Source organism: Leptonychotes weddellii, chromosome 2 (assembly GCF_054177405.1).
Source record: "Leptonychotes weddellii isolate Sample4059 chromosome 2, ASM5417740v2, whole genome shotgun sequence".
Lineage (NCBI taxonomy): Eukaryota > Metazoa > Chordata > Mammalia > Carnivora > Phocidae > Leptonychotes > Leptonychotes weddellii.
In genome coordinates this window covers 168073488-168096486 of record NC_138370.1, presented here as the reverse complement: position 1 = coordinate 168096486, position 22999 = coordinate 168073488, and the positions used below count along the sequence as shown (strand labels likewise).

The window sequence follows — 22999 nt, the reverse complement described above, 5'->3', positions numbered from 1 at the left end:
GATATTTCAAATCCAGCGTGTTCCGAACTGAATGATCAGTGCTGCCTCCACCCAAGCCTTCTCCATCCCAGTTCTGGGCAATTCCATCCTTCCAGTGTCTCAGGCTACAAACCTTGGAATTATGATCTACTCCTTCTTTTTCTAACACTATGCATCTAATCCATTAGGAAATGTAAGGCAAATCGGAATCTATCACTTCTCACCATCTTAGCTGCTACCAGCCTGGTGCAGATTATCACTGGCACTTGCCCAGATTACTGGTCTCTCTGCCTCTGCTTTCCCTCCTTTGGACCGTACTCAATGAGGCAGTCAGAGAAATCCTTTGAAACTTAAGAAATATCATGTGCTTCCTGTGTTCCAGCTCCTCTACAGCTCCTCAGTTCTGCATGAGTGGAAGCTAAATTCCAGACAATGGCTTGGGAAGCTCCCCAGTCTGCCTTCACCTCTGTCTACTATCCACTGGGCTTTCTCTGCTCCCGCCACCAGCCACACAGACTTCTTTGCTGTTTCTTGAACAAGTCAGGCATTAGGGCCAAATTAATGGGATTAATGACTTCTGATCTATCTTGATCGCGACTCGGAGATCACGAGTCCTCTGCTCTACCCCCTGAGCCATCCAGGCGCCCCAAGAATCTTCTGCCTTTAAGACCCTACTTGGAAAATCCTGACTTCTTCAGTGAATCTCGCCAGTTGCTCTCTTCGCCCACAAGGTGGCAGTCTTCACCTTCAGTACAGGATCCCCCGCCTTAAATTTGAGAATGAACCGCTGACTTAACCCGTTTGTTTTCTTTGGGCCCAGACACCGTGCCCTGCAGGACTTGACAGCAGGAAAATTCATAGAATGAGTGTAATTACCCCTCGAGATCCAAGTGCTTTTAGGGATGAGGATTTGGGGTATGACAGCTTTCCCTGGGGGAGCAATACATTAAGAAGGTGATGTTGCTTTATGGGGGCGGGGCGGGGTGGGTGGTGGGACACTTTGAAATAAAACTTATTTGTGGGAAAGATGACGGCACATCCTGAGAGGTGACAGCACAGAGTTATGAAGCATAAGGTAGGCTGACAACATACATATTTAACCACCAAACGTACCTGGTTTTCCCCTTGGCATAGGACTTTAACTCTCTGCCCATCCCCTGGATCCCACTGGTTCTATCTCATCACCTGGGAAACACGTGCCCTGTTCTGGTCTGCAGCTTCTCATGGGCTCTAGGGAAAGGACCACCCCTCTGCGGTCCTAGGTCCTCATTTCTGTCGGAGACAACTTCGTTTCCTGTGGGAGGCAGCATTGTTCGGAGAGCTCAGGTTCTCCCTAATTGTTTGGCTGTAGTCCTTACTAATCTCCGAGCTTCGGCAGCTCTAAACAGAGATAATGACAGAGTTTCAGTAGCTCTAAAGCAGAGATAATGACAGGACCCTCCTCCTGGGGCTAGTGGGAGATTTAAGTAGGATAAGCATGAGTTACGGACTAGGCACAGTGTCCAGCATGTGGGGAGCCCTCTGTGGTGGGGGGGGGTCATGCGCTCTCCCTTCCTCCTTCTCATGCTCCCTCCTGCCTCTGGGCTCCTGGAGGCCACTGCCTGGGTAAGTCAGAGGTAGGGACAAGGGGTGAGATTCGAACAAGAGGGATTGACTCCTAGGGGATAGGGCAACTGAGGAACCATCTGGTCTACTGGAAGGAGCAGAGTGGTCGGAATGGGGAGGATGTGCTGTTGACCTTGAATCCTGACGTTTGTGCTCAGCCTGGATGGCACGGAGCCTCCAGGTCACCAATGACAGAGACAAGCAGAGAAATACTGTCACTAAGCTAAATATTGTCACTGAGCTAAGACACCAGCTCCATGTGCAGACTTTCTTACTAGCAAACTGAGTCTTCCAGAAGCTGCTGCTGGAACTGCTGCCAAGCATAAACACTGCTTAAGGCATGCTGGTTTTCCCAGGCTTTTTGATTCCTTAACATCGCCCTCAAGATTGCAGATTACTGTCAATGTCCCTCAGCCCAAGACCACCAAGAACACACAGCAGTTGAACAAGACAGGTTTCATGGCTCTTTGCAAGAGTGAGTGCTCACTATGGGATCCACGGGGGCAGGGGAGCGTTCAGTGCAAGGATGTAAGGAAGGATTTATAGGATTGGAGCTTGTTTTATGAGATTTGGGGCAGGCTTCAAGGAGGCTGGCTTTGCCTGGATGCTCCCCGGAAGCACCGGGAATGGGCAAGTCACCGGCGCCCTGATTGTAATTAGTTCTGTTCCTTCTCTGCCTTGTACTATAATATGAATTCCTTGAGGATAGCTCCGGGCCTGTCGGGAGGCTCTCCGTAGGACCTAGGTAAGAATTTATGGAAAGACTAACATAACATAAAAAAAAAAAATTTAAGTGCAATTTCTACTGAATGTGTATCACTTTTGCACTATGGTAATGTTGAAAACCTTTAAGTTGAATCATCCTAAATTGGGATCTATCAGTGTATACAATTATATTTGTCAATTATTCCTCAATAAAATTAGAAAAATAAAAAATAAAATAAAATAATCATTTTCTTTTGGCTTGTTTATACAAGAAAAAAAAAGAATTTGTGGAATGAAACAGTGCATGGAAGAGAGGCCCACGTGTCCACGGGGGATGAACGGATAAACAGAATGAGGAGTAAACCTACAACGGAATGTTATTTAGTCTTAAAGGGGCAGGGGATTCTGACACCTGCTACAACAAGGATGAGCCGTGAGGACAATTGTGCCAAGTGAAATCAGCCGGGGAGGGAAAGACAAACTGTTTGGTTCCACTTATACAGTTTCCAATTACTGGGATGGAAAGCAGGAAGGCAATTTCCAGGGACTGGGAGGAGCGAGGAACGGGAAGCTTTTTGAAAAATTGTCGGTTCGACTTTTTCCACTTTTCCCATTCTGACTTGGTTGTCCTGGAGTCAGGCTCCATATCTTTTCCCAAACTCTGGAAGCTCTGGTCACTGGAACACTGGTCAAGGGTGGCTGGAGCTGAGAGCCGCAGGACCAGATGACTTCCAACAGCCTGTCTGGTTTGAGCACAGACAGCTCTCAGGAATCGCCCCAAGGCTGACAATCGCCACTTCACAGTCTCTATCACCGGCAGCAGGTTTACTTGGAAGTGTCACCATCTGGGGACAGAGGAGCCATTTTTAATGAAAAAAAAATCTGAATTCCCAGAAATGACTCGTATTCCTTCCATGTTGCTTCTTTAGTTAGAGGTCGACCTCCGTCTCTGCCAGACACAGGAATTCCTGAGTCCTTCTGTTTCTCTGCACCAATTGACTCAAAGCAGCTTTCCTTGGCTGCCGTTTGATCGAATGGAACTATGCTCCACCCAGGGGGACAAAAGCCAAGAATGGGGACTTCTGCAAAGAAGCCACACTTGTGAATTTGAGGCTCCTTCCTGCGATGACCTGTATAGATGAGTTCTGCAGACATTTCTGGACGATGCCATCTTAATGCCTTTTTATTTCTCTATATTTATGCCAATAAAAATGCTGATTTGCACATCCAGGGTGAAATGTTTACTTTTGACTTTAAGGATCAAAAGTAGCTTCACACAGCCTGCTTCCAGACTTCTCTCTGCCCCTCCCCATTTTTCCTAACTTGGGGACACTTGGAAGCTGTGGTCTTTGAGACAGAGAAAGGGAAAGCAGCTGAGTCATAAACTCTTCCAAGGTCGCTTCAACTCTAATGTTCTGTCACTCTGCCCCTTCTAAACAAGGAGCTCTGTGAAAGTTTTAGCCTAGGGATTCTTGAGCCCAGCATGTAATGTTTCCTGAACTGGATCTATATGCCTAAGGAACATAAAAATAATTTTGGAGGTTTGTGAGTTCTGTAGGAGACTCCATTGAGTCTTTGGTGATTACATAAGAATACATTCATGAAGACATATGGCAAATAGTGGGGACTCTGTGCACGTTCCTTTCTCTTTCCTGCCAGATTTTTTGTAGTGGAAAATTCTCTTGCTCTTCATCTCAGGGAGATATCTTTCCTCCTTCAGCCTTTGTCTGCCTCAGGTCCCACAGATGCTGCTAGGGCCAGAGGTAGAAGAATTTTACGAGGGAGTTGGATCGGGAACAGCACATTTTTGAGAAGGCCACAGCATTAAGTTAATGGAATTAAAGCACGATCCCCATGAACACCATCAGGTGCCCCATGAATTTTGACTGACATTGAAGTGCATAATGCAATAGCCTTTTTTCCTTTAAATGTATAACATATGGAGGAAGTCAGGTGGAAAATGGTTTCCTGGCACAACTTTGGAAGGGAAGCTGTGATGCAGTTGAAATGTCCTGTGCAGATTAGGGAACGGAGGGACCTTGGCATGAGAGACACCCCCCGACCCCGGCCCCAGAAGCCAGGAGCATGTCGTGTGTTAGCTCATGGAATCCTCACAAACCTTCACGAGTGAAGTGTTATTACCTCCCCTTTAAGGTGAGGAGGCTAAGGCTGGACCACTTTGCCTCAGTAGTGAGGTGGGAGCCTGACCTTGAGGTTCACACAGACCTGGGATCCAGCCAGCTTCCCTGTGACCTCGGATGCTTTGCTTAAGTTCACAGGCATCAAATGTCCTCATCCGTAAAATGGGACAATGGTGGTACCTCCCTGTGACAGAGGCCCTTTCTTCTCTAGAATCGAAACAGTGATTTTAGATGTGCAATGGCATCAAGGTTAAAGATTGCATTTCTCACCTTCCCTTGCAGCTAGGTGTGGCCTGTGACAACATTTTAGCAAATGAAATGAGAGCAAACAGAAAGAACATCTTCTAAGTACCCGTCCTTAGGAGGCAGCCCACATGCCCACCGCTGCTGCTGTTGTCCCTTCCTCTTCCTTCTTTCTTTTCCCTAGTTTTTTGTGCTGGCTGGAATGTAGTCATGATGGCTGGAACTGAAGCAGCCATTTTGGACAGAGCAGATGGGTCTCTCACATATGGAATGTCATAGAAATCCCAGATACTGGCCTTGAGATTGAGGTATGGGCAAGAAATAAAGTTTTCTCTTAAGTCCCTGCAATTTTAGATCTTAGTAACTCAAATCAAATCCTGATACATTTGCTAATAGAAATGTTATGAGGTTAAATGAGATATGTATGTGAAATACATATATATTTAGCCCCCAATAAGTGTTACCTTCTGTTGTTATTGTTTTATTATTATCATTACTATTACTATTATTATTATTACCTCAGCCCACCCAGGGTGGGCTGGATGACTGATCTGGAATTCTGTCCTGTGGCTGTTTTACATCAAAGCCATTATATTTTTTTATTGTCTGATTCTTACTAAGGTGAGGGTGGATGCCATGCCCATCCAAAGCTGAGAGCAAGGAGACAATCATATTGTCTGTGGACAAGGGGATAAGCTGTGGTGTTACTCTCTGGCTTGTGTTTGCACCCTAGGTCTGACGCCTAGTAGCTGGGTGTTTCTCACCACCCCGGGTGTGGACATACTGACTCTGTGTGCCCTTCCAGGCCCTGTGAGGATGAGCCCCATTCCTAAGTTAGCCCAGGAGTTATGGGCCACACCTGCTTCTGTTGGCTACGGATGACTGCTCACAGCCAGGAAGTTCTGAGCAAGGGGCAGGAAAAGAAAGATAGGAAATATAATGCTGATGTGGAGCGAGCTCTTATTCTGTGCTGGGCACTGTTCTGAAAGGATTTACCGTGTGCTTTATTTAAGCCCAGAACATCTGTATTCAGTAGATTCTTTACAGATGAGGAAACAGAGGCAGAGCGAAGCTGAGGTGACTTTCCCAAGGACACACAGCGTAACTGGCAGCACCAGACAGTTCAGGCGGGCAGCCCAACTCAAGGGCTCTCCTCCTTGCCCTAAACAAAGGGGCTTTCTGACATTTCCTGCTCCAAAAAGAACAGGTGGGCAGGGTAGCTTCTGTTCAAAAGGCCAGTGCCACACTAATATTCTCTGATTCCTTGGCTTCTCAGCGAGGAGCCAGTTTGAGCTGGGAAGGCAGAAGACCCTCTGGAGGGCAGTGGGAAAGAAGCTCAGAAGGGATTGGAAAACTAGGGGTCTTTATTTCCCCCGGGTCATGTTGCCTGACTTGGTGCAGTACCTAGGATCCTCACTGCAAAGGCCGGAGTTTACCCCAATAATGATAACTGTGCGCTCCCAGGGGAGCACTCCCACTTCTTTGTCCCGAGGAAATGATGGGTTTCTGCGCACCCGTTACCAGAAACGCAAGGAGAGTTCCAATTGCTGTCTTCTCCAGCACCCCCTGGTCCCCTCATCCCTCCATCCCTTCTTCCCTGCCACGGGCTGTCTGGAGGGGACATGGACTTGGAACTGTTTCAGAGAGTTTTCTCCTTCTTCAGGCCAGCTTAGAATCTTCCAGTGATGGCTCAAAAAAAAAAAAAAAAAAAATCAGATGAGAACTTTTTTTTAAAAGATTTTATTTATTTATTTGAGAGAGAGAGAACACGAGTGAGGGGGAGGGGCAGAGGGAGAAGCAGGCTCCCCACTGAGCAGGGAGCCCAATGCAGGGCTTGATCCCAGGACCCCGGGATCATGACCTGAGCCGAAGGCAGACTCTTAACCGACCAAGCCACCAGGTGTCCCTAGATGACACCACTTTCATGCTTAAAACCACCCAACAGCTTCCCACTATCATTAGCGTAAAATCTGAAATAGGTTCTTTGGCCCAAGGGGTCTAAGTGATCTACCACCTGATTATTGTTTCTGACCTGATTTCTTAAGCCCTCTCTCACTTGTTCTTTTCGGCTGCAGCTATGTTGTGTGCCTCAGGGCCTTTGTACCTGCAGTACCCTCTGTCTGGAATGCTCTCCTTCTCATCATTCAGTCTCAGCTTAAATGGCCTCTCAGGGACACCTCTCCTGACCAGCCTCCCCAGTCGGTCATTGCTTCAGTAAACAATGCCGCCCCTCCCCACTGATTTTCTGAATACTTAGAATAATTTGCACTTATTTTGTTAACTAATCTGCTTGTTTGCCTACTGTCTGTCTCTCTAACCACAGTGAGCTCCAGGAGGGGCAGGGGCCTTGTGGGGTAGGGAGGGTATTGCTCGTCTCATAAAAAATGCTGTACAATTGGATGGAACGACGTTTCTGAACTACTTGGCACATAGTGCTTCTGGGTAATCATGCTTCCCAAATATGTTTGAAATCTAACCTTTCACGCTTTCTTTTATTTTCCACGTTTTATCCCTCAGACATAAAGACTGCCAAAAGATAGGGAAGGCATTCACAAAGGCATTTCTTATGAAGGATCCTTGCAGCAGCACAGAACAGGACTATCAGCTGCTAATGGAGCTGACAGATGAAGCTGTCCCTTGCGACAAGGTAAAGGGGGCAAGTGATTGATTTTTAAAATGGACGATAAAAGCCAAAGGAAGGGGTCACAGGACCACATTTTGACCAGAATGAGGGAAGAGGAAAATCTGGATGTTCGAATGTATGTGTGGTTGGCCGAGATGGAGTTTGTGGGGTTTTGGGGGGACTGGGATCTCATCAGGGTTTAGGATGTCTGGGGGAAGGACAGTAAGAGAGAGAAATGGGAACGGGGAAAGAGGAAGGAGACGTGGCCGACGATCAGGCAAAGCGAGCTTACCTGAAACCCAACCCAACCCAAACCAAACAAAAACGACCCAACCTTACATCATTGCCAAACTCTCCCCTGAGCCCCGACAATGATGATGTTAATAATGACTCACAGTCACCCTGCAAAATAAAGAGGTCAAGAATCAACATCCCCATTTTACCAGTAAGAAAACCTAGGCTTAGTGAGGTCAGGGGTCAGTGATGGCTCAGGTCTGATGGCCTCGAAAGTGACCGGCTGAAATGTTAATAGCACAGGATTAGGAGCCAAAGAGGCCTGGGTTTTATACATTGATTGTCCCGGAAAAGGTGTGTAATGTCTTGCGTAAAGTCCGCATTCAGGGTGAAAATTCAGTGTATGACCGGTCATCTTTGTGAAGCCCCAAGCCAGCCACATGTTACAGCCGCTCATCCTGGTGGCAGAGAGCTGGGATTAGGACGGAGCTCCCGCCTGGAGCACGGAGGGGCTGCTTGGTAAATGACCCCCAGTGACAAGTCTCGAGGCCACAGACACGGGACTAAGCACTTTATTTGCAATTGTCTCATCGCATCTCCTGAGTTCCTTACGGTTATTGGTTACCACCCATATCATTTTACAGATGGGGAAATCGAGGCATAGTGAGGCTTTGGCCGCCCGGGGTCAGACAACTGCAAGGGCTGATGAGGGCTTCCCTCCGGGGCCCACGCTTCCAGCCACGCCCTCCACAGTCTCCTGTCAAGAAGGCAGAGACCAGGGCGCCTGGGTGGCTCAGTTGGTTGGGCGACTGCCTTCGGCTCAGGTCATGATCCTGGAGCCTGGGATCGAGTCCCGGGATCGAGTCCCGCGTCAGGCTCCCTGCTCAGCTGGGAGTCTGCTTCTCCCTCTGACCTCCCCTCTCTCATGCTCTCTCTCTCTCTCAAATAAATAAATAAAATCTTTAAAAAAAAAAGAAGGCATAGACCCACGGGCTCAAGATTGTTCTGAAATTTTACCTTCTCTACCTTTACAAGGGACTCTGAAGAAACTCACTGTATTTGGTTTTTTTCTCTTTCTTTTCTCTTTGTGGGGATAGGAGAGAGTTGGGGAAAGAAGCAGAGGTTACAGAGCCTGTGAAGAATCAAAGAGCACTTTTCCCAGAAAACAGCCCGGAGACAAAATGGTTTTGCAGATAACTTTAGGAATTTCCTAATATCTTCTCCAGATGTGTTCTGGTTCGGTGTTTATTGTAAGATTCTGATCAGTGGCTTTCGGACTTTTTTTTGCTGCCACCAAAAATAATAAGGCATTTCATATTATGACCTAGGAGACACACACACACACACACATGCACACGCACACACGCACACATGCACACCCTCTAACCATGCTCTCAGGTTCACACACAGAAAGCCCTGATGTGGTCAACAACACCCACCTTTACTCTCTATGATTTTCTCTGATATTTTGTTTTTCTTTAATTTAAAAAGACGTGGGTTTGTGTGTGTGTGTGTGTGTGTGTGTGTGAGACTTATTGAATTGCTCTCGATGACAGGCTGTGTTTTTCTTTCCTAGACCCTTTTCTGGAGCAAATCCAGCGAGCTGGCGCATGACTACACGCGGGTCCGGCGTGACATGTTCACGCTGGAGGACACACTGCTGGGCTACATGGCGGACGGCCTCAAGTGGTGTGGAGACCCAGGCTCTTCTGGTGAGGGTCAGGGCCTTTTGGGGTTGCCCAGGGACGTGTCGGGCAGACCAGTACCTGCCCTCATGCCATCCCCACCCTTAATGACAATCCAGGCTCATGTAAAATAGCATTCTTTAGATCAGCTCAGTTTTCTAGAAAAATCAACTTCAGAGTTTGGGCTTGTCCGTGTTCCCTGATCCCTCCTTCCTGAGAGCCGGTGTAGCTGCTTCTGGATTGGAGGTGTTCTATTTTCTCTGAGGCCGTTATTCAGGACTAAAGGGTGCTAGACCCGGATGCAGCCTGAGAGGAGCCAGGCCAAAGCCCTTGCTCCACAGAATGGCCGCGGCCACGACATCAGAGGGCTGGGCTCTTCCGTGTCTCAGGCCAGTGTGGGGCTTTGCTGGCATTTTTCAGAGGCCACCTTACCTTGGCCAGAAAGACTCAGAACGCCACACTGTGGGAAGGTTTTTTCTACTCAGAAAACTCTATTGAGCCCGTTTTCACTTCTTTTCTTTCTCTTTTTATTTATAGTGTGCATGTTTTTACTTTATATTGTTTTATTCTTATTTTTATTGCTTTTGGCTGTTTTTCTTTTAAAGATTTATTTATTTATTTGAGAGAGAGAGAGCACTAGGGGGAGGAGCAGAGAGAGAGAGAGAGAGAACCCTCAGGCAGACTCTCTGCTAAGGGTGGAGCCCAACTCGGGGCTTGATCCCAGGACCCCGAGATTTTGACTTGAGCCGAAATCAAGAGTCAGATGCTTAACCGACTGAGCCACCCAGGCACCCCACTTTTGACTGTTTTAAAAAACTTATTATACGTGCTGCCGAAGCAAGCACTTAAAAAAACTTACTATAAAACTTCATCGCAGGCTTACATTATTTCCAATTACAAAAATGATGCATGCTTATTTGCAAAGTACTTGCATGTTATAGAAATGTATAAAAGTAAAAAATGAAGGTCACCCTGCCCCTCCCCCACTCCTCAGTTTCCATATCATTTCTCAAAAGGGGAATGTTGTCAACAATTCGGCACGAATCCTTCCACACATGGCCCCACACTCACATAAACACATATATTAAAATGTACACATACTATTCTGCAACTTTGCTTTATTCATTTAGAATTAGTAGATAGAAATACAGCCATATTGGGGTGCCTGGGTGGCCCAGTCGGTTGAGCGCCAGACTATTGGTTTGGGCTCAGGTCGTGATCTCAGAGTCATGAGACTGAGCCCCGGGTCAGGCTCCCTGCTCAGTGCAGTCTGCTTGGGTTTCTCTCTCCCTCTCCCTCTGCCCCTCCCTTCTGTGCTCGCTCTCTTTCTCTCCCTCTCTCTAAAATAAATAAATAAAATCTTAAAAAAAAAATACAGCCATATTTTTTAAAAGCCCTCATTTATTTCCTCTATGGATGTTATCATAACTTATTTAACCAATTTCCTATTGATGGACATTTAGGTTGAGATATTGCTATTGCAACTGTTGCAAGGAGCACTTGTGTATACAACACACACACACACACACTCACAAACACACACTCACACACACCACGGGCACATGTACATCTGCCTGCTTGGGGAAGTACTTCGGAAAGATAAATTTCTACGAATGAAATTTCAGTGCCGAACAAATTGCGGTAGAAACTGACACATTGTCATTCAAAAGGTGGTAACCATTTACACTCTCATCAGAATGTAGGTTACTTGTTTGCCCAAACTCTCACCAACACTGGTGCAACTTATAAAAATGTCTTTGCCAATTTGATAAAGAAATAATACCTTGACTTGTTTTGCTTTGCTCTGACAGTGAGGCTGATCATATTTATTTATTTAATGGTAGATATTTCTATTTCTTTTATAAACTGGCAGTTCGTATATCTCAGCCATTTTTATTGGGATGCCTGTTATTTTCTTATTTATAGATGTTCTGTATAAATTCAAAATAGTAGCTAATACTTATTGCTCACTTACAAAATCTCAGCCATTAGGGGCGCCTGGGTAGCTCAGTTGGTTAAGCGACCAACTCTTGATTTGGGCTCAGGTCATGATCTCAGGGTCGAGCCCTGGGATCAAGCCCTGTGATTGAGCCCCGCATCAGGCTCCATACTCAGTGTGGAGTCTGCTTGTCCCTCTCCCTCAGCACCTCCCCGCATTCATGATCTCTCTCTCTCAAATAAATAAAGTCTTAAAAAAAAAAAAGAGTCTCATGCTCTACCAACTGAGCCAGCCAGGAGCCCCTAAATTTTATAGTTTTTGCCATGTTTCCTGCTTTCCATTTTGAATTTCCCATTTTGCAAGTCAGCTTTTCTTAGTCATTCATTTAATTCTTTTAGGTTTTAAAGTTGTTTACCATAAAACCTTCTCATTTTAGCTTTATTTTTCAATTCTAAATCATGTACTCTCTGAAAGCAGGGCTTCTATCTGATTCATCTCTTTCTCCCCAGGACCTAACACTCAATTAAGGTTTGTGTAGTCAAGTGCAATGAGTAAAAAAACAAAAAGTATGTACACATATACACACACTTACCTATATACACACACCATGGAATATTATTCATTCTTTTTTAAAAAAGAAAATCCTTGGGGTGCCTGGGTGGCTCAGTCGTTAAGCGTCTGCCGTCAGCTGAGGTCATGATCCCGGGGTCCTGGGATCGAGCCCCGCATCGGGCTCCCTGCTCCGCGGGAAGCCTGCTTCTCCCTCTCCCACTCCCCCTGCTTGTGTTCCCTCTTTCGCTGTCTCTCTCTCTCTGTCAAATAAATAAATAAAATCTTAAAAAAAAAAAATCCTGCCATTTGCAACCATACAGATAAATCTGAGGGCCTTGTGCAAAGTGAAATAAGCCAGACAGAGAAAGACAAATGCATGATATCACTTATATGTAGAATCTTAAAAAAGAAAAAAAAGTCAAACTCCTAGAAACCGAGAGAAAAGTGGTTGCCAGGGGCTGGGAGGTGGAGGAATGAGGGAGAGGTTGGTAAAAGGGTACAAACTTTCAGTTATAAGATGAGTAAGTTCTGAGGTTCTGATGTACAGCATGGTGATTATAGTTGCTAACACTGTTTATATAATTGAAATTTGCTGAGAGTAGAACTTAAATGTTCTCTCATACACATAAAGAGATCAATATGGGAGGTGATAAATGTGTTAAATTAACTCCATGTGGGGGTATCCTTGCACAATGTCTCTCTCTCTCTCTCTATATATATATATATATAAATCCTCACATGGTCCACTTCAAATATCTTACAATTTTGTCAATTATATCTCAAAAAATAATTTAAACAATTTTTGTGCATTTGACAGATATGCTTGGGAGAAGTACCGTGGAAACGATGTACTCATGCTCTATACCTGCTGAATCTCACTGACTCCTGAGCCTGTCTTGTTGGGGGAGAGTGAGTGTAGGAGGACTCAGGGGTTCTCTGAGCCTGGGGATGTGGGGACTGAGGCAGGTCGAGGAGGAAAGCTGTCAGCCAGAGAGAATTGGCAGGAAGCAGAGGAGTAATTGGAAAGAGGGGCCCCTGAGGGCCCAGTTTTATCTCTAGTTTTTCCTGGATGAGGGGATAATGTCAAGGGCTTGTTTCTGCCAGATGAACTTTGGCTGCAATTTCCCAGAACGATGACTCAAAGCTGGTCACTGTGTTCCCATCTGGAATTTGGAGGGTAAGGTAAGGACTTGGAAGGGATTCAGGGGGCATTTAGTGAAATTGGGGCCAGATGAGTCCATTCTCCATCCTCCATCTTGGCAGTGATGCCATTGGAATATGGCTCCACTGTGATCGAACAGCCCGGGAAAAACAAAGCTTAATTATACCCTTACTTTTCTGCTTTAATTATTTTCTAAAAACTATGTCTTTTAGAAATGAACTATCACTCTTGTCCCAACTGGAGGGAAGACTGCAGCAACAACCCTTTTTCTGTATTCTGGAACACGGTGTCCAAAAGGGTAAGTACCAAAAGGGAGATTTTTAAAATTTTGGAGACCAAAGAACTTAAGAGGTCATCCTGTCAGTGGTTGGTTTTAATCCTTTTTAGATCACAGGTCCTTTTAGGAAAAAAAGTTTAGGATTCTTTCTTGAGAATAAGGTACCTAAGCACATAACAGAAGATTTTCACATATAATTTTAGGTCATTCATAGAGGGTCCATAAGCTTTAGTTGGTGAATCCCTGCTCTTACCCAGGTTTTGGCTTTGGTTCAGCTTGGTTTAATGCTCTGATCTAGGCGCTGGCCTAACTTAGATCCCTGATCGATCTGAATAATCAGTGTTTGCAGACTGCTTACTATGTGCCAGGTAGAGGCACATAGTACACGTATTAAAAGCTTTCATCCTCACAAGAATCCTATCAAATGGGTACCATGTGTACCCATTTTACAGCTGACAGAATGGAGGTGCAGGTAAATACACTGTCTACTAACCATACACAGTAAGTGGCAGATCTGGGAGTTTGTCCCAAATTCTCTGACTCCAGATCCAGAATTCCCGCTGGGAGTTACTCCCATCATCCCTCGGAGGCCCCATTGCTCTCTATTTCTGACTTCACTCTAAGCGGCCTTGGTGTACCTTTATTTTTCTTATGAGTTGCTTCTCTGCAAGTGGACTAAGGAAAAGAGGGAAAGCAAGGAATAAAGAAAGAACTGGAGGAGAGAAAACCAGGGAGAAAGTAAAACAATACTATTTATAATTCTCCAGAATTGAGTCTAGACATCAGAGGAACTGGGCAAGTGAAACTCACATTTGCTAAGTGCATATTCATGACAAGTCCTGGGCCAGATGCTGTACCCGCGTCATCCCAGGTAGTCCTCACCATAGGGGCTGTGGGAAGGTGCAAAGACTCAGAGGTTAAGTGACTCATCCAAGGGCAACAGGCTAGTTTGTAGAGGAGCTGAGAGCCTCACCGTCCTTAAGGAGATTCAGGTAAACTCTAGTATGGTAGAGAAGAGGAGGATGGCCTGGGATTTGATGTAAGGAGACCATTTAAACGTGGACAGATTCTTTTTTTTTTTTTTAAAGATTTTTATTTATTTATTGAGAGAGAGAGTGATAGAGAGAGAGCATGAGAGGGGCAGAGTCAGAGGGAGATGCAGACTCCCCGCGGAGCAGGGAGCCCGATGCGGGACTCGATCCCGGGACTCCAGGATCATGACCTGAGCTGAAGGCAGTCGCTTAAACAACTGAGCCACCCAGGCGCCCCCGTGGACAGATTCTTTAACTGTTCTGACCTTCAGATTCCTCATTTGTCGAAGAGGGGTAAGAATAATGGTTGTCCTGGGGTGCCTGAGTAGCTCACTCCATTAAGCATCAGACTCTTGATTTCGGCTCAGGTCACGATCTCAGGATGGTGAGAGGGAGCCTTGTGTCAGGCTCCCTGCCCAGCAGGGAGTCTGCTTGAAGACACTCTCCCTCTACACCTTTCCCCATTCTCTCTCTCTCTCTCACTCTCTCAAATAAATAAATCTTAAAAAAAAAAAATAATGCTTGTCCCATGGGGTTACTGCCATGTTTAAACAAGATACCCCTACCCCATTAACTAACTCAGAATGCGTTCCTTTAATGAATATGTTGAGCACCTACCAAGTGCTGCGTAATTATACAGAGGCACTTATAAATTGTTGTTTGCTTGCTTGCTGTTTCTGAGAAAGGTTCCTACTTACTTTCTCACTCTCTGCTATATTTTGGGGTAGTGCTATTGTGAACAACTCTTAAAGCCAAGCCACATTTCATATGTGTCAAGCACCAACCTGGAGCTAAGAGCACAGTGGTGAAGGTGATGGAAGGTACCCTACCATGGTGAGCTACCCTGGGGCTGCAGCTTTATTTTGGCTAAATGCTCACAGATGTACCAAGAAAACCTTGTGTTATCAGATGAGAGCCTTCCTTTTGCTCACAAGAGAGGCAGAACTGCTTGGGGTTTGAATCCCCCTTGCACTTCCTTGCTTCCAAGTGATGTGACTTTGGGGCCAATTGACCCAATGCGTATTTCCTGGGGGCTCTTGAGAATCATAGATGGCAGGCTCAGTGCTTGGCCCCCGGAAGGACTCTGTTGACTTAGCATTTGTGATTGTTAGAAATCGGGCCCCTGTCCTCTGTTCATCATCCCCAGCAGAAAGACAGAAGCTGCTCTGGATTCTTATAATTTGGTTTCCAATGGTTCAGTGGTGTCTCATCCCCTGCAGAATACAGGTCAGATTCCTTGGCCAAGCATTCACGGCCCTCTGTGAACTCACTTTTCTAGCCAACTTTTGCATCCACTGAGGTTTTCACCAAAACCACTGTTTTCTCAAACCCCTAGGCCTTTCTGTTTGCAGCTGCCTCAGCCTTTCTGGGGTGAGAGCCTATCTGTCCTGCAGGACCTATCTTTTGTTGCCCTGTGCCTTGCCTTTTCTATTTCTTTCCTAATCTCCATCACTAAGCATTTAGACTTCTTGCTTCTCTTTCCCTCCCTTCCTCCTTCCCTCTTTTCCCTCTGTAGATTTTCTCTGGGTGCCTACTCCGTGCTATGCCCCAGCTCCAAGCTCCAGGGCTGTGGTGGCAGGCAGGATAGCCAGGCTTGAAACTCTCAAAGAGTGCTCAGTACCGTCCATTTAACAACCCGTGAACAATGATGTTGACCTTCATTGTTCAAACACAGATTGGAGCAACTGCTTCCAGAATTCTCCTGTGAAGCATAATCCTGCCAATGGCTTAGGATGCAAATTACATACACCTGGCATTACTGAGGGAGAATCATACAGGCTCTTCCCTCCTTAACCAGCTAATGCTAAGAGTTGTTTTGGAAGGAGCTGCTGGGGTGTGGCGATTAAATTTGCATGCTGAGGAATGGTGGGCTTTTTTTTTTTTTCTTTTAAGTTTGCAGAAGATGCCTGTGGTGTGGTCCATGTGGTGCTCAATGGGTCCATCAGTAACACCTTTGATGAAAGAAGGTACTCGTTTCTTTGCGTCCTATTTGCAAGTGTTAGTATAGCCTCCTATTAAATATTTCATCCCTGGAAGAATATGCTTTTCATGGTCAAGTCAGTACTGACGATTTGGGCTAAAGAGGTAAAATGTTTGTTTTCTATGGAGACGGTTGTGTAAGTCAATGCTTTTGTCTGGTGTCTCCTTTGTGTAAAATCCTCTAAATGTCCTGTCGGCCCTGCTCTGTGACCAGCCCCTCCTCTTGGCTTTTCAAGGCCTGGTGCAATTTTCTGAGCTCTCCCAACTTCCCGTCTTTGTTCATGCGGTTCCCCCTGTCCGGCCCCCATCTGCTCTCCCTACCATCCACGAAGATCTGGCCTGGCTCCTCTGTCCTCCATGAAGATTGTGCGTCCCAGTTAAGCAGTCAGACCACTACTGTGCTGGGCTCTTGGCCTGCACGATCTCTTTCTAGGCATTGCCCATCATTTATTGTAGTGGTTGAAAGCAGGGGGTCTGGTCATGACCTGTTACCTGTATAACCGATGGCTGGGCTCCTAACCTCTGGGAGCCCCTGTCATATGCACCAGAAGAGGTGGTGGTGGTGGTTGGAAGATTAGCTGAGATGACATATGACAAGGGCTGAGCTCTGTGCCTCACAACAGAGAGAGGGCTCAGCGGGTATTAGCTGTCATTCCGCATTTAATCCACAGTGCTGAACCTGGCCACACTGATGCCCTTCTTCTCTGACCTCTTCTATACTTAGTTTTTACCACATTGGATACTTTTCCAGCCTTTGTTCTCTAGTATTTCCCTGGAAAAGGATTGAGAAGAGAGGCAGATACTGGTGGGCTGCTCCAGGCTCTCTGGATACCCCAAATGAATTTTCCTTCTCTCCTGTTTTAGTATTTAATTGTGCAACGAAGCATTTGTCCTTTTGTCTTCTTCTGACCCTAAGCTTGCAGGCTTTTGGGTGAAAGTGTTAACACCCCATGATTTTATAATCTGATATTCGGCGTCCAGCTACTTGCAATGGCTGTCAGAGACCAATGGGGAAGAGTTTGGGGCTGGGGTCCGAGCAGCGCACCAGGGGCTCTCAGAGCAGTGCATCTCGAACCTCACTGAATGTGGGTCATCTGGGGACGGTTCAGCTGCAGATTCTGCTTCAGCAGGTGCTGGTGGGCTGAGATTCTGCAGGTTCCAACTAGCTCCCAGACGATGCTCATTATGTCGGTGCAAGGCCCCCCTCTTTGAATAGCAAGTATTTAAAGAATCTTATTTTGAGACTCTTATTCAATGAGGGTCACACTGGTTGAGACTGGCTGTTTCTAGTACAAATCACCGGTCAATTCCAAAGGGCAGGTTCTAACCAGTGGTCCCCTGCCTGCTGGCTCTTGACAAGGCCTGGGGATGGCTGAACAATTCAGTTTGGGGTTAACAATATTCTCTGCCTCTTCTATCGTAGCACTTTTGGACGTGTGGAAGTCTTTAATTTGCATCCGGAGAAGGTTAATAGACTAGAGGCCTGGGTGATGCATGACATTGGAAGTGTTCACAGGTATACATTCCTGTTTTGTGCGTGTATATCCTCGGGGTGATTTTCGGAATCAGTCCATGGCAGAAGCCACAATGATAAGAATGCATTGAGAACAGAGTGACCAGGAAATGACTGGGGCCTCCCTGGACATGCTGCCCATCCTAACAACCTCTCAGTTTCATATCCACAATAAGTATCTGTGCAGTTCACACTATCAGCCCCCTGCTGCCCTGTGAGCTCTTAAAAACAACTTCTGCTCCCCTCTCCCAGGGCCTGGCCCAGGGCTTGCTACCTAGAAGAAACTGAGAGCAGGAAATGTCTGCAAGAACCTTATCGCTTAACTCTTCTTTCTTTCTTTCTTTCCCAGTGACTCATGCTCAAGTTCCTCCGTAAATGATCTGAAACAGATTCTAAAGAGAAGGAATATTACATTTTCTTGCCAGAATAATTACGGGTAATTGACTTCTTGAAAAAGAAATGGCTGTTTTGCCATTTGTGGGTGTTTTCCTCTCCTCAGCCTCCTCTGAGCCAGGAGGGCTGTGGGAATCCCTCTTGGGCCTTGTTGGTGATCTGGGATGGTGACCTATGGTGAGCATTCCTCCTCCCCCCCACCCCCCGGGCTCACGCTACAGGCTGTGTCCAGCCAGTGGCCTTCCATTGGCCACCTTTCCCCTATCTTCCTCTTCCTTTCTTCTCCACCTGTCCCCAGTTATTGATTTGCCTCTGAAGCTGACCCAGCTTTTGAGAACGTATTTCCTGGTTTCCTACATGAGACACCTGACCCCAGGGCTTGCAAACCTGCTGGCTTTCAGGGAAGTGGAGGCACATTTTGTCCAGTGCAAAGGATTTGTAAAATCCTTGTGACATGGCAATATTTTGCATGTGAAGTTTCTTTAGTTGGATCTCAGTGTAGATGCCTAATACTTGATAAGTTACCACATGGATGTCTACTAAACTTTATCTTTTATAAATTAGAAAATGTAAGATCTTAATTTTTTTTCAAAGATTTTATTTATTTGACAGAGAGAGAGACACAGTGAGAGAGGGAACACAAGCAGGGGGAGTGAGAGAGGGAGAAGCAGGCTTCCTGCTGAGCAGGGAGCCCAATGCGCGGCTCGATCCCAGGACCCTGGGATCATGACCTGAGCCGAAAGCAGACGCCCAACGACTGAGCCACCCAGGTGCCCCTTATTTATTTATTTATTTATTTATTTATTTATTACCAGTAATACATGTTTATTGGGAAAAAGTTTAAAATTACAGATGGTATATATTTTTAAAGTCGTCTGCAACTCTGTTATCCAAACTGGGACCCTCACTCATTTTTAAGTAGTTGTGTCAGGGACTCCTTGCTAGAAGCATCTTTGGAGATTTGCCCATAAGTGATGGCTTAGAATAAGGATGCGGACAGAAAAATTTTCTCAAAGAACACAGACGCTGGAATTCAAGAATCCTTTTCCTGTCTCCTTCTGTCACCACCTTCTCCCACCAACCCTGTCAGAAAGGCAGAAGGACAGATTCCAGGAACATTCACCAAGGGCTTTTGTCTCCAAATGACCTGAATTCCCCCTCAGTCAGCTGGCTCCTCTCTGGAAACTGCCAGAAAATAACACAAGCTTTCTACCGCAGTTAGATGGGAAAACAAGCCGAACAAAGGAGCGAGAACAACCATAAAAGAAGCATTGCAGACATCTGACCAGTCTCAGTTATTCAAAGATATTTCGTGTTGGGAAAATAGAACACTAAACACCTAGGAGAAGATTGGGGAATGTACATGGGTCTTATCCTCAACATCCCCTGTTTTTCTCATTTTAATCATTCCCCTTTCTTTCATTAATGGCCATCAGTCAGCCTCATTCATACCGACTGCAGGCTCCAGGTGAGCTCACTTTCTCCACCTGGGAAGAAGGTAAAAACGTACCTTCCATCTGGACTTGTACAGTGGCCCATGTTGAAGGAGGTGATTTGTAAGCCAGCACCTGTCATTCTGAGCATCAGCTCATGGGACCTTAAATTTGGGGATCATATTTGAAATCACTTAGACCTTTTCTCCAACCACAAGGTTTAATATATTCAGCATGATTCTTTAAATTACCAGCTCCTCGGGGACCCTTGTTGTATCTTAAAAGTTCTGTGGCTTTGCAAGAAAGCTGCTTGTCCCCACGGGAGCCTGAAGTGAATGTTAGGGATATAGACGTAGACTGAAGTTGAAATCACTCCATGCCAAACATACTTCCCAGTTTATCAAACTTTTGTCCAGCTGTTGCGGTGTGATTGTGTAATAGGCAAGTAGAAGTGTAAATACATTTATATAGATTAGACCTTCTACTGATTCTGCTGTTATCCCCTTATAAATCCCACCCAGAGACAAATGCTATTAACATTTGGCTGTATATCCTTCAAGTCCTTTTCTTTTTCCCCATATGCACACTCACACTCCCGATGAAATATATGCAGAATTTCTTCACATATGTTCTAACCAGTGGAATGAACAGAGAGTCACAGTACTTTTATGGATGACCTTAAAAATATCAGCATGTTTTTTCCTGGTTAGTGCCCCCTTGTGACATATTTATTAAAAACCTAAAGGGTGCACTTCTACCTCTATGTTACTTCAAAATACACTCCCTCTCTATCCATCAATGTGTTATCCAAAGGGTGTCCGTTTTATTGTAACACTGGATGTAAATATTTATATATCTGTGGAAAGAGATCATCTTAACGGCATAATTGCTGTTAATAATCACTTTCCCCCTGGAAAGTATTCATGTGGGGCTACCATATTGGTGAGGATGGAGTGACTACACCTAGAACCGCTGTGCCCGGCTGGTCACGGTAGTTGGCCAGAAGTGAGCCTGAGATGGCCCATTCCAGAAGCCTGGGGGTGCTGGTAGCTGCTTCTAAGGATCTCTCTCTTTCTTGACTCACATTTAGCAAAATCAGATTCAGCTACAATTTAATGAACCACATTCCTTACTATCCACCCTTCTGCAGAGGCCAGCCACTCCCATTGGACCCTGTTGTTTTCTTACCTCATTTTTATGAAACAGAGAGCCACCCACTGGCTAGATTCTTATCTAGGATTTGTTCTGTGCAGAGGACGTGTGGTCTTCCTGCTAATGGCTACCAGCCTTTCCCCAGAGAGTCTCTACCCTCCCTTCTGCCCCTGACCCTCTGGCTCAGCCCTCTCTCAGGAAGCTTCTGAAGAGAAGAAGGCAAATCATCAACAGGAAAGATGGAGGTCTCTCATCGCAGGTTGCTGCTCTGTTGTGTCTTGATCATTAGCTGACATTCATAGCATGTGTCTGTGACGTGTTTGAGCCACACATTTGTTTTCATTTCCACACGTTATCATCAAACATCAAACATCCCTTCTCAGTATTTATTTCTGTGGCTTTACAAGTGAAATGAAACACAATCGGGCCATACTTTAAGTTGTTCACTCCTGGACTTGACCTTTCTCTGTGTTGTCACTGCAGGAGAGGAAGCTGTGTGGATGCTGAGTGGTCCATGCGTACTTTTGTTGCTAATGGAGGGGCTGCTTGTATTGGGGAATTGAACCATAGATGTAGTATACCGCTGATTGATCTTTCTTTTTTCTCCTTTTCTTTCTTGTCATAGGCCTATCAGGCTTCTTCAGTGTGTGAAAAATCCTGGGGATTCATCTTGCTGATCTTACATATGAGCCAATCAGCACGGTCGTTTCAGGTCTTTGAGCCTTGCAGTATATACTGGCATGTGTGATTCAGGAGACACGCTGCTGGGAAGCTGAAGACTTGGGGGAGGGGGATCTTCTGTCATGATGCCAACACTAGAGTTAGAAGCCTTTCCCCCAGACTTTTAAAATAACATGTTATTGGCGTAGTTTTTATTTTGATTTCCTAAAACTCATGAAAAAAATTATGGTATATTAGAATGAAAATTTTATATTAAGTTATTTCATTTTAATTTTCATAGGTGCTTCTATGTTGTTTATATGTTGGTAGCATCCTTTCTGTTGAAAATGACTATACCAAACCTCTCTTACTGGTGCAGGTAATTAAGAGAAAGTAAATGACCATGAATGACCTTGTCTCAGGATATATTTTTGTACCCTTTCTACAAATAAAGTATAAATGCCGTGGTTATGGGTCATGTTGGGAAATGAATTCTATAGGATATAAGCTACTCATGTGCTTTACCTCCCACTCTTCCAACAGCCCTATGAGGTTGGTACTGTTAACTCCCATTTGTTGGTTAAGAAATGGAAGTTCAGAGAGGTTATGTAATTTGCCTAAAGTCATACATTTAGTTCAAGGTAGAGGCTGGATTTCAACTCAGCTCTGTCTGACTCCAAAATATATATGCTCTCTTTCTAGGCCTATAATACCAGCTGACATGCTTTATGTTCTCTTCTAATAAATGCATGTTGGATTAAATTGAATATAATAGAATCTGAACTGTGGTTTTTCTTTTTAAAGATTTTATTTATTTATTTGACAGAGAGAGAGACAGCGAGAGAGGGAACACAAGCAGGGGGAGTGGGAGAGGGAGAAGCAGGCTTCCCACAGAGCAGGGAGCCCAGTGCGGGGCTCAATCCCAGGATCCTGGGACCATGACCCTGTTCAATGAACAGACGCTTAATGACTGAGCCACCCAGACGCCCCGGAACTGTGGTTTTTCTGGGTATCTTCAAAAACAGATACATTTTTTTCCCTCTTCATCCTCTTCCTTCTCCTCCTGCTCAGTGTCTTACATATATAATAGGCAGTTAAAATATATATATTTGTTCCTGATACCGGGAATTTGTTCCCCCTTTTTTTCTTGATTAGTCTTGGGGATTTATCACTTTTATTACTCTTTCAAAGAACTAACTTTTAGTTTTGTTTTCTCTTTCTATTTAATTGGTTTTCACTCTTCTCTTTATTATTAGGGATATAAAAATTCCTTCTAATTTCCTTGGGTTTCCTTATTCAGCTTCTTAAGATGGAAGCTTAGATCATTGATTTTTCAGCACACTTTTTTTTTCTATATATCACTTAGTACTATAAATTTTCCTCTGAATGCTGCTTTAGCTGCAGATCTTAAATTTGGTATGTCTCTTTTTATTATCATTTAGTTAAAGATATTTTCTAATTTAATTGTTATTTAGAAATGTGTCGACTTAGTCTTAGAAAATATATTGTAAGACCTAAGGAGTGATTGTGGAAGCAGCTAAAGGTCAGCAGCGTTCCTGTTCTCGACTATTGAACAAAGTGGCCCGGTAGGAGCAGGATCCCATGATCCCCAAGGGCAGGGCATAAGTTAGGAGCTATGAAAGAATGTGACACTCAGTCCCCCCTTTCTGCACTTGATGACTGCTAGCCCAA

The 22999-nt window shown here is 45.1% G+C and overlaps 1 protein-coding gene across 1 annotated transcript; it reads left to right on the top strand.

Moving 5' to 3' along the window:
* The first annotated feature begins 1006 nt into the window (after window positions 1-1006).
* Window positions 1007-21778, top strand: CD38 (CD38 molecule). The gene is made up of 8 exons (XM_081812876.1): window positions 1007-1026; window positions 7191-7320; window positions 9107-9242; window positions 13081-13166; window positions 16070-16143; window positions 17580-17672; window positions 18019-18105; window positions 21273-21778. The coding sequence occupies exons 1-8, from the start codon at window positions 1007-1009 to the stop codon at window positions 21322-21324; spliced, it is 678 nt and encodes a 225-aa protein (XP_081669002.1). The 3' UTR covers window positions 21325-21778.
* The last annotated feature ends 1221 nt before the right edge of the window (window positions 21779-22999 follow it).

What these genes read in the sequence shown, in the direction of transcription:
- CD38 (XM_081812876.1), top strand. Translation starts at nt 1,007, where the DNA reads ATGACGGCACATCCTGAGAG. An exon ending in AAGCTGTCCCTTGCGACAAG is followed by an intron (nt 7,321 to 9,106) that starts GTAAAGGGGGCA and finishes TTTCTTTCCTAG; the next exon opens with ACCCTTTTCTGGAGCAAATC. An exon ending in AACACCTTTGATGAAAGAAG is followed by an intron (nt 16,144 to 17,579) that starts GTACTCGTTTCT and finishes CTTCTATCGTAG; the next exon opens with CACTTTTGGACGTGTGGAAG.